Source organism: Argiope bruennichi, chromosome 5, assembly GCF_947563725.1.
Source record: "Argiope bruennichi chromosome 5, qqArgBrue1.1, whole genome shotgun sequence".
Taxonomy (NCBI): Eukaryota; Metazoa; Arthropoda; class Arachnida; order Araneae; family Araneidae; genus Argiope; species Argiope bruennichi.
The window spans coordinates 124602787-124615070 of record NC_079155.1 but is presented as its reverse complement, the minus strand read 5'-3'; the positions used below and the strand labels follow the sequence as shown (position 1 = coordinate 124615070).

The window sequence follows — 12284 nt, the reverse complement described above, 5'->3', positions numbered from 1 at the left end:
TGAATTAAATAACCTAGGCCGCTTAAACTTTTCTCTCCACAGTGAGAATGGTGCAATGAATTTTATTTGATTTCCGAGGTCGATTCTGAATGCATGTATTTTTTGTTTCCCTTTCTTTCCTTCCCGTCTTTTAAAAGCCCAAAGATAAGAAGACTAAACGGAGGTATTTCATTAAAGTCGAAAGAGAGACCAACCCACTTTATTTGTAGGAGTTCGAATGATTATCATTAGGGATAATTTCAACATGATTCTTATGGACTAAAGCCTACTACTCATTGCAAAACAAAAGTGGTGACGCTAGGAAAAAGGAATGACGCTAGGAGAAGTTGAATTATATATTCTGAAGTTGTATAGAGTAGTCTGCTTTAAATAATTTGCTTGTCCGAAGCTTTTTGTTATTCTGTTATTTATTAATTTAGTAAGGTGTTATGAAATATTTAATTCTAAGTATTTCTTAATACTATAATTTGATTGGATGAATAGTTTTGAACTACGTTGGTTCCAGTCTGTAAGAATATCTATGTTTTTTGTGCTTATTCTAAACGTTGATTCATTCATTTGCATTTGTCATTTTTTTTACTCAGAAAGTAAACTACCATATTTTTTTATTGATTTTTTAAAAGCATTTTAATGAAATCGTAGTGATGATTGTGACAATTATTTTTATGAAAAAATATTTATACATCATTCCAAGAAGAATTCAAAATTACAACTTGAGAATATTTTAAAAAACTAAAAGACTTGCATTTTCGCAGGAGTTTGTTGATTACGCTGGACTCTTCTGATCCACATTTGCAGTTAATATCTGCCCAAATTTTTAGATAACATTGGAATTTCTGCTTATCGAGTAGGAGTTAAAAATGGAGCATCCATTCATCTTAGGGTCTCTGTCCCGTTTTTGAAGCATCGTGGTATAGATGATTGCTGGTGAGATCCTGCAATTAAATATAGATGCTGTATGGTGGCTTCTTAATGTCTAAAAACAACCCTTCTAGGCTGTCGCTGAAGCATCTTAAATAAAGGTAGTCACAAAGTAACGTGACATGCATAGAGAACGTTTTTAAAAATGTTTACACACAATGTAACCAAATTTTATTCTTAAATTTCAATTCAGGCAGGAAAAAAAAAATCAAATTCACGCTATGACTATAGCATGGGGCTCTATATGCGACCTAATCACTTAATCAAAAAAATTATAAAGCAATCACAGTCGCCAATATAAATTTTATTTCAGTATCGGGGATACATGAGATTAAATGAATCGTTCTGTTTAAGCTTTTCTTATTTTGAAGCGTATTCATTGGATTACATGCTCTACAACAGAAATCAATAGTTCAGTGTTCATTTGTCTGATTTGCAGCGCTGTGCAATCCTTCAAAGAGATTAATTTATATACGTCCCCTTTCTAAAACACAATCTTTTGTTGGCCCCACCACCAAAAACATCCGAAGAACGTGGTGGCCGATTCCTAGGAAATGCTTAGATAATTAATTATCCGTGAACATGATAAACATTGCAAATTATGGAATGAGAAATAAATCCCAGCAAAGAGATAAGGGAAAATATGATTTCTAAAAATCATTTCGTTAGTTGACTGGTTCTGCTGTGTGTATACTAGTACCATATTGTGGTTCTGGACAAAAGTTGAACGTTTTATGCGCAAATGAAGTGTCTTAATTACATTAGTATGTCGACCAAATTTGATTACATTTCAATTGAATGCTTTTCTTTACAATACCTCACCTATTTATGGCTATCTTGCATAATAATAAAAATCTTTCATTAGGTGTGACCATTTAATGTTGATGTAGTAATTTCCGTTTTAATCACTACCGTAAAGGGAACATGAATCCTATAATGTACGTAGTGATGAAAATGAAACCGATTCGATATTTTTAAGGTGCTTACCTCTATTCGTGTATCTTTTGTATCTCTTGGTAAACAGGCCGCTATTATTCCAGCCAGAAGGATGAGAGAACCAGTCGTAGAAGTCGTAGGAATAGGATAAGGTATCACCAAAGCCTGCAATCGATTAATATTTGAAGACAAAGATCTTAATAACTTTTTATTAGTTCAAATATGGTAAATTTTCATCTCAGCCCTATTTATTTGCAAAAATCTCATTTTAAATATAAGAAACGAAAAGCAAAATTTCTGCATTCGTCAGTGCATCACAATTAGGGATTGCAATACCGGTATACCGGGATATCGAATACCGGTATTTTGAGCCATTTGTACAATTTTGTAATACCGGTATTCACAAGTCTAAATACCGGTTTTTCGGTATTTACTAGAATTTTTTAAAATTTCTCCACTATATGTTCGCGAACATAGCAAAGTAGTATGCGTTTTTTTGTTTTGTTTTTATGTCTCCATAACGGGCGAAATTAATTAGCTAATTAACGGCTTAATTAGTTGCTTAAATCTAAATGAGCGAAACATGGATTATCCCTGAAAGAAAATATTGTATCCTTAACGACTGATGGAGCAACAATTATGAAAAAAGTTGGAAAGTTGATTGGTGCAAATCAGCAGTTGTGCTATGCACATGGAATTCAATTAGGAGTAATAGATGTATTATACCAAAAAGTAAAGAACAGGAGAATCCAAATACTGTGGATATAGAAGTTTCGGATTCCAACTTTGAAAAGAGTAAGAGTGAGAGTGATATTGACAACGAAGATAATGACAATGTAATTGTTGAAGAAGATATTGCTCATGAGGATGAAATATTAACCTATCAAGAATTGCTTCCTATAATTTATAAAGTTCGAAAAACTATTAAGGTATTTAAACGTTCCCCTATAAAAAGGATATTTTACTAAAATATATACTAACTGAAAATAAATCAGAATATATGTTAATATTAGATTCTAAAACACGTTGGAATAGTTTACTCCTAATGATGGAACGATTTTTGAAACTGAGAAGTCCACTCCAAAAAGCAATAATCGACTTAAACCTGTAAATTAATTTTTCAGATAGTGAATTCGACTTAATATCCAGAACTATATCAGCTCTACTTCCAATAAAACTGACTATTGAGGCATTGTGTCGGAGAGATTCTAATTTATTAACAGCTAATGCAACAATAAATTTCATGTTGCAGTCACTGAAAGAACAGCACACATCACTATCTGAAGAATTATATATTACATTGAAAAATCGCACAGAAGAAAGGCATACTGAAATAGAAAATGTCTTACGGTATTTACATAATTATAATGATTTTAAAAATGAAAATGAAAAAGAAGAAAAGAAAATAACCAATTCAAATCTGATTAAGTTTAGAGTAAAGTTTCTTAAAATTTTTTACCCACAAACCTATCCACATTCAGAAGAATTCGGTTCAATTATCGAAGATTATGATGTCACTACTGTCGATAGTGAAAATGAATTGTCCCTTGAACAAAAATTAGAATTAGAGATAAATAAAAAAATTTCAACGAATCAAAATACAATACAGAAATCAGCTAAATCCAGAACCATCCGACGAGAAATCGATTTATTTGAAGATGAGGGATTTAGAGGTAAATACTTGAAAAAAGTATATCGCGTATTGCTAACAGTACCACCAACTAGCGTAGATGCCGAAAGAGCATTTTCGACAGCTGGTAATTTTTACACAAAATTACTTGTCAGGCTTAATGACAGTACAATTGATGCATTATGTTTCTTAGGATCACATTTCAAAAAGTTGTAATAGTACCCCAGACTGAATAGTGATATTTACACTTTTTTGTGATTTAAATAAATAAGATGTTTCTTTACTTTTTTGTGATTATATACTGTTATAATTTATAAATTACAAATTATTTTTTGTGATATTTACACTCTCTAACAAAGCTGGCAAATAAAAGAAAGAAACACCTGTGTTTTCTTCCTTTTTCTAAAATTTCTAATACCGGTATTAAAACCGGTATCCCGGTATTAAGTTTAAAAAAATACCGAATACCGGTATTGAACTTTTGGTCCGGTATTGCAATCCCTAATCACAATATTATTACGAACCTGTGATGCTGCTTCCCAGCATAGTTGGTCCCATGGGAGGTCTCAGAGCTTGGCGACGAATTTGGCGCCAAAATAGATTATACCCGAAACAACGAGAATTTTCCCGATCCGTCCAGTAGGAACCGAGTTACGCCTCGAACGCTCCTGATTGGTTGAGAGGCTTCTAGCGCCGCCTCCTGAGACCTATAAAAGGAAGCACCCGCAGCTGCCGGGCAGTGGTGAATTGAGTAGTCCGGACCCAGTAGTGGTAGAGTAGTCGGAAGCGACAGAGAAGAGGAGTTGTGAACCAGAGAGTAGTCGAAAGCGACGGTTAAGAACTGGTCTTCCAGAGATAAGCGGAGCAGCGACGGAGTGAAGCTAGTGCTGAACTAAGCTGTGTGCTACTGTCTGCAGTAGAGTCTGTTGTATGCTGTTTTGTATGCTGCTGTGTATGCTGTTGTATGCTGCACGTCTCGGCTGAAGATATAGTTGTCATCTTTGGGCTGTCCTGTGTGTCTTCGTATAAATAAACGTCGTTGTTTTATTTTCTACTGCCGCCTGCTGATTGAGCGTTCTCCACACCATATAACTCCCACTATCCAAACCAACCCCGGTAAAATTTAGTAACAATATTTTTAAAAGTATCTTTCTCTGTGGAGAAAAACCATTTAGCTTTACATAACTAGGCTTCCAAAGTTGGTGACTCACAATCAAGAATAAAAAAATGCGTTAAGTGACACTATTCAATATTATGATATAATTTTCTATTATGTCAGAAATATATGGGTTACATTACTGCATACTACCAGAAACTACACAATAACAAGTAAAAATTTCGTCACTAGTAGTCTACACAGTAACAAGTACGGCATATGACATTTACATTTGTCATTTCAATCCATCAAAATTATACTTTTGTTTAGTTTAAAATAAAAAAAAAAGAATTGACAGGCAATTAGAACTTATGGTCGATATTACAAGTCTGTTATATACCAAATGATGACATAGCGAAATCAAATGTTGCCCATTCATCATATCTTTCTACATGTTTTTTTTTTTTAATTTTTTTTTATTTAAAGTGAAATAAACGTACCAATATTTTGTTCTCTGAATTTCTCAAAACTGGCTATTGAGATTGTATTGCCCCTACCAGTATCTATGATGCTGGTACCAAAAAACTGTAATAATTGCAGCATCCGGCAGCATGTTAGTTTAGTCTATTTTTTATCTCTTCATTGTTTCGAGATCAATGAATTATTTGTAAAACAATGTACCTGAGTTACAAATGGCACTATCGCTCCTCCTAATACGGCAAATGCTGATGCTGAGCCAAAGCTGATGGCCCGCATTGTAGTTGGATAGACCTGGAAAATATATGAGCATACATAAGTTCAGGAAAAGGCGTGTATTCCGAAATTCCATCGACAGATTTCAAGAAGGGATGATATAAACTTCATAACAAAACATTTTCAATAGAACATGGTGTCGCAAATGCAAAGTTTGACTGCTACAGAGAGACACAGTCAAAGTAAGTCATATCACTGACTCACCGACCCACCCGAAGGCACATGAATAAATAAAACTGAATGGTCGGACCGGCGCTACAGCAACACTGGCGAGAACTGTCTAAAGAACCATCACCAGCCACGGTACAACACTTCCCTAAGGAAGTACGTCCCGTTATCGATGAGAGGAGCCAGACCCCCACCTTTTCGTGTATCTTCCTGGGTGGCGAGAACCAACCACCATTTAAAAGCTTCTCATCTCATTCCGAGGTGACCCTCCCCAGGGGGGATACAGTCAAAGTAAATAACAGTAAATTGTTAAAGAAAAGGATATACCATATAAAATATACAACTCAGGCGTAATGAAATACAAATTCTTGATTATGCAACAACACAGTTGAATGAATAGGAAAATAAACGTCTATCGATTTGAACATCGAACCTATACAGCGCTTAATTTAGATCACTTTAAAGATTGTTGTTGATACGGCATTCTAATTACCAGCTGGTCAAAAAAATTTTATTTCAAAGACAGTTATGAAATGTGTGGCATTAAGAAAAATATTACATAAACGAAATATCATAAGAATCCCTTGTGAAAAGAAAACTGTGTTCCTCACACCTCTATCCAGAGCCGCGGTGGCCTGGCGGTAAGGTCTCGGCTTCAAAACCAGAGGGTTTCAAGTTCGAGGCCCGATTCCACCGAAGAGCCGACGTGTAAGCGGATCTGGTGCACGTTAGATCATTCGGGGCCAAACGTCCTCCCGCTGATATGGTGTGGAAATTTGGAGAGAGAGTGACAGCTCAGGTGTCCTCGTCATCTGACCACGGTTCAGAATTGCGAGGTCCGCCACAAAACAGCTCTAGTGTTTCTTTAAAACGGGACGTTAGTATAAATAATTAAACTAAACCCACAATTCTATCCACGCAGTCAGCTCGATAATGTTCGTCTAGAAAATATATCATATAAGAACTAATCATCAGCAACGTTAATCGACTTTTACATGTAATAATTAGTAATATCTGACAATTTCTTATTAAAAGATTCGCTTGAATAACATTAAAAAAATTCTATGTTTTTTTTGTTTTTTTTTAAAGAGTGACTGCTCACAAAAGAAAATGAATATCCAATAAATGAAATGTGTCTCTGCCCAGACAGTAAGAACCGAAACCGTAGCTCATAAACAGGCAATTGGGAAGGCCTCCCCTCCCCCTACCTGTAAGAACGAAAATTAGCTTTGGATGGAAATTAAAATAAATAAATAAATAAAAAAGACACATGTTTGCTCCATTCCACCCCGAAGTTGATCTAATTGCAATTTCAGTGTTTCAAAATTTAGAAGGGGATTGGTTCGAAATCAATTATTCATACGTGTATACAATGGACTTTCCATTTCTTGCTATTGTTTCCTTTTCACGTTTTTGTCGCCTTCCTCTTTTTCGTTTATTGTCGGATTTATCTAGCGCCATACGCATATATGATATAATATTGAATGGTTTTCTCAGTATTGTATAATACTGTTGAATATTGAATACTAAGATACCCTATCGCACAGTATCATACAGTATTGTGCAGTATGCTGCGCTGCTTGGGTATCAAAGTAAAAAAAAAAAAAAAGCATCGAATCCTGAATGTGGAAGAACACGCAAATTAGAGGAGAAAAGAAAATGCAACTTAAAAAAAAATAATTCCAGGTGGTGCTGCAGCCTTGTTGGACGGGTCGACCACTACTGGTGTGTACTTACCTCAGACATCATGAGAAGGGACAGCATGCAGGAGGCTTGAGCTGAGGCTCTAACAAAAAACAGGATTGCAAACATGGCAACTGTACTGGAAGAACAATGAGTCGAGTAAAAATGAATAATGCATATAAAAAAAAGCGAGTGATTGGTTAGAGAAGGACAGAAAATCTATACTAATAATAATGAATGAATGTGTGAGCTCATTGAGTGTTGGTGTTTTATAGGCTCAAGCATTTGACCTATAATTACCAAGTTTTGCATATATATAACTTGGAAGGTGGAGATGTGCATTTAAGAGAAATTTTTTGAAATTTTAATTAGAATTCCAATTAATTAAAAATTTTCGAATTTTTTTTTTTCATGATAACTTTCGAAAATATTATTGTACAAAAACAAATTTTTACACCATTTCAAAATTAAAAGAAGTTGTCTTTTTAATAATTTTTTAATAAATCTTTGCTGAAGTTTGACATTTAAAAAATATATTTTTTTGTCTGATTTCCATCATAGATTACATTATTGCCTTGAAGTTCAAATCGTTTTCACTGCTCAATCAACTATCCGATTGTATTATTTTTTTCCATTGTTGAAATTTAAAGAAAAAGGATTTTGTTTAATATCGGCATAGTTTGCGAGACTTAATAAACAATTGAAGTCATAATCCCGCGAAATTTATAAAATAGATCCATCATACATTTACTTTTTTTTAACAGCGTCATGATGTCATATGACTGCCTGCATTAGCAAGGTTCATTTATAAAATAAACAGAACTTGAATGTAATAGTTAAAATAACACGGCTTTAATGTCAGGCAATTTTGTGGAATCAGGGACATGAAGTTCAATCTAAATTATTTATCTGAAATCAAATATAATTATATTTCGGATGAATCGGCAAGTCACTTGAGGTGGTTAGTAATATGATAAAGAAATAAGAATAAAAAAATAAAGGCTTATAAATATTTTTTGACTTGAGTTTTAGTTTACTTTTAAATGCTCTTATATAGCTGCTTCCCCTCAGTTTTGTATTAACATGTACTTTCTCATACATGATGTGCATTACAGAGAAAAACATTTCAGTTATCGGAAACTGAATCTCGATATTTTAGGGCATATTGACCTTTCAGATATTTCTGAATACGAAACAAGGAGAAATTGTCTCTGAAATTGACTCATCCAAGCAACACATGCACTGATATTATAAATCAGCTCCAAATTCAGTGCGAGAAAGGTTTCCTCTAATCAGAAGCATTAGCAAAAGTTGCAGCTTACTTTACTTTGGAAAAAATAAAGATATTTTGAACACGGCGTGATTATTAGAGTTAGAATTAGTAATTCCAATGATATCACTATTCTTTGCCGGCTGTCTTCATACAAATGGATTAAGGCCTTTTGTGGCTCCATGCAGTGCGAGTCATAAGACCACTGATTAAGTAGTTGATCAGTTTAGTTTTACATTAAAATGCACCTGCTTACTTGAACTGTATTACCAGTTGTGCGGCATCAGAAAAGGCTTTGACAAGAAGCATCTACTTACTGCCTTGTATTGATGAGCAGCATGAAGAACAAAATGGCTGTAATAATACAAGAGACGGAGAGGAGCATTTTGCGTTGCATCCGTTCGATCAGGACGATGAAAACGAACAAACCTGAAATTGTCGTATCATATTAGAATAATGTAAAAAAAATAAAATAAAAAAAAATCAAAGATTACTCGACGAAACGAGTTACTCTGTAAAACTTCTTCATCCGTTGACTAAATAAAGTGTTTTAAAAAGGCCGTGGAAAACTCAAAATGTTAATTTGTTCTACTGCAATGAATAATTTTTTTTGAATAAGAAGTTGTTTTCGAAAATTCAATCGTGCCACTTTAACTTAAAGCAAACTCAAAGCAAAGCTCAAGATATGATTTAGCACAGCATGGAAATAGAAAAAAAATTATAGAAAATTTATGTTCAGCAATTAAAAAACTAAATTTTTATATAAAAAATGCTTTATTCATTTGTATATAAAAATCCATTCATTCAACCCCGTACATTAATTAACTGATGCCATCTATGTTTAACCAAGTACCAAAAATTTATTTAATCAAATTTTTAAAAGGATCTAGTTCCCGATTCCCTTTCTTTGAAGGATAGTTGTCATTTCATTTTGATGTATTTATTTTAAAGTTTTCAAATAAGATTTATTTATAAATTAAATAGTGACCAAAAATAAGGGACAGGTATAAGAAATTTAATGAGGTATCATTTTCAAATTTTAAAATAAATAATCATAAATTTCGTAGATTTCTGATCTTCTCAAAAAATGTTTGCTCTACTTAGAAGAAATGAACTATGTAGATTTTTTTTAAAGATTTCTGGGCGAAAACTATTGAGCTTTATTATGACCATAAAATCTATCATACTACAGTAAATAATGTGATTAACATAACTAAATTCATAACCCAACAATTATTTTAAATAATATATTTTCCTACCCTTTTCTGAAAATATGTAATGTTTCGGAGTTTTAAAGTCTTTGTTAAAGCAAAGAAATTTGTCAAGTTTCCAAAATTTTCATTATTAAAATTAAAAGAAAAAGAAATTTTATTTTGTGTGTAAAATATTATATTAACAGAAGCGGAAAATTTCTTCAAAATGCTGATTTTGAAAATAATTGAATCTTTTAAAGGATTTCAGATATATGAATGTAATTGTATGAGATATTTGCGATAAAAATCAGTGCGACTTTTTCATATAAAAAAATATGTATGTTTCAGTTTATTTTTGGTGAAATAATATTCGACACGTTCGATGCACTGGGGTACCGAGAACAGAGAAAGAGTACAGAATTAAAAGCATACCTGGTATTTCAGACGTCGTTGTCCAAAAAAGATGCACATATTGTAAATAAGTGTACCTCTGACATGGTATTTGTGCTGTGAATACATCAGTAGAGTTTCCAAAAGTTTCAGCGAGAACTACAAGAATATACGAGAGAATTGTGATTCAAATACATTTTATAGCTTGTATAAAGTATGGAATAAAATTATTCGCACATTGCCTGCATTTGGATAAATGTTCGGTTTGATGTTGTCGTAATTAGAGTTGCGTGCAGTCGTTGTTGACTCTCCAATTATTGCGACATGTTAGAAAAATATTTTTATTTACTTTTTCACTTAAGAAAATGAACAATTAATTTTGACTACAAGCTTCACTGAGGCGAGTACGTGAGAGTTCTGAAGAAAAAGGAGAGAATAGCTTTTTAGAAGCATCCTGCATGTGAATACCTGGATGATAGACAGCGCTCTAGTTACAACACACACAGCCTCGACGGAGCCTGTAGTTTACAGATTCATATTGATATATGATTTATGATAGGCATTCACCACAATGCCATTAGCGACTTCGCAACCGGAGTGTTTTAGGTTCGAGACCCGAATCCACCGACGAACCGTCGTGTAATTGGGTCTGGTGTACATTAGATCCGTCGGGGACAAACGTCCTCCCGTTGGTGTGGTGTGGAAGTTTGGAAAGATGGTTGCCAGCTCTGGTGACGTCCTCTCATCTGACCATGATTCAAAATTACAAGGTCCGTGACAAAGTAGCACTGAGTTGCTATAAAACTGGACGTTATTATTAACTAACTAGCATACAATTTGCATATATCTGCGATGAGCGAGTTTTAATTTCAGGATCGAAAGATCATGGACTCGTGACTCGATTTCACTAAAGACCCGCAGATATGTGTACCAAGTGCATTTTAAATATTTTGGTTTGAATCAAAGGACTTCGTGTTGCAACGTAATGACAGTTTAGAGAGCTATGACGCAATGACAGTTTTTTGCTAATGCACCATTCCTGAACTAACCTCTTGTTAAACTAGACAGAATGGTTTCCCTGAAGCTTTTTCGCATACTTCTTAATGAAGGCGTAATCTGTCTTACATAAAAGTTTGAACTTTTGGGAAAGTCATGAGTACCACAAGTGCTCAGATTTTTATTTTCAGAAACCCGCATACAAACGTTGTCTGCTTCGTACTTTAGTGAAGAAAATCTATCGTGCATTTTGGAAGTGAGTTTATGACTGAATGAAAATAAAAATTTCTTAACATATTTAAAACTTTAGTAAAAAGAAAACATATTAAATTCTATTTTTCTGTTGAGTTTTTGAAGAATAGTATTGATCAGCATGTGAAAGTACAGACCAGCAAACGGTCAACCTTTGACAAATTTGATTCAAAATTTGATAGAAATCGGTGCTTTAGATGCAAAGTGTACCAAATTTACCTCAGTTTTTGAATTTTTTTGTTTGCATGCATACGAAAGTACAGATTATCCAATCCCTGTTTGCTTCAAAATTTGGTTTAGATCAATACTTTAAATGTTAAATAATCTGTGTGCCAAATTTTAGCCATTTACCTTTTTGTATTTTGTAGAGAATGTGTTCATTTATTTTCCGAACAGAATGGATTTCGTTCAAAAGTTGATCGAAATCTACAAATTTGATATCAAGTAAAAAATATGTACAAGGCTATCTGTTCTGGCTAAAAAGGATATCATGCCCCTTTCATGATTTTGTAATAGTGCTGAAATTGAATCTTATAGAGCATTCTTACTTATTATCGAAATTCTGAGGAACTCTCCACAGATAAAAAGAAGTTGCAAGTGGTCATAATTTCCCGAGTGTCCCCAAAATGATTGATGGATTTTGAAAATCAATAAAAAAGATGGAACGTGATAGAAATGTACCATTTGCGGCCTTATTCTTAAAAAATCAGACAATTTTATCTCACAATACTAAAAATTTCATTAACCTACCATCGACAGGCGGCACTGCAAAATAGGCAAAATAAAAACCTATATAAAAATGCTGCAAGGATTGTTAAAAAAAAAAAATTAAACAATGATTTTTTCAAAATAACCCCCATTTGCAGCAATAACGTGGCGTGATCTTAGGCAAAAATTAGATACAAAATGGCGATCTCGTTTTAATAACACCTTTAGCATATCGGCTGTAAAGCGCCAACTATCGTTGGCAATTTTGACTAAATTTGCAATTAGGTG

At 33.6% G+C, this 12284-nt stretch overlaps 1 protein-coding gene across 1 annotated transcript in view; it reads right to left on the bottom strand.

The window, feature by feature from the left end:
- Positions 1-663: 663 nt before the first annotated feature.
- Positions 664-12284, bottom strand: part of LOC129968401 (putative transporter svop-1) — a 34937-nt gene continuing 23316 nt past the window's right edge. Inside the window, exons 10-15 of the mRNA XM_056082259.1 lie at positions 10083-10199; positions 8775-8886; positions 7242-7326; positions 5265-5354; positions 1909-2022; positions 664-935 (exon numbers count right to left, since the gene is read on the bottom strand). Of these exons, the coding sequence (XP_055938234.1) occupies positions 879-935; positions 1909-2022; positions 5265-5354; positions 7242-7326; positions 8775-8886; positions 10083-10199 (575 nt within the window). The 3' untranslated portion in view covers positions 664-878. The remainder of the gene's footprint in view (positions 936-1908; positions 2023-5264; positions 5355-7241; positions 7327-8774; positions 8887-10082; positions 10200-12284) is intronic.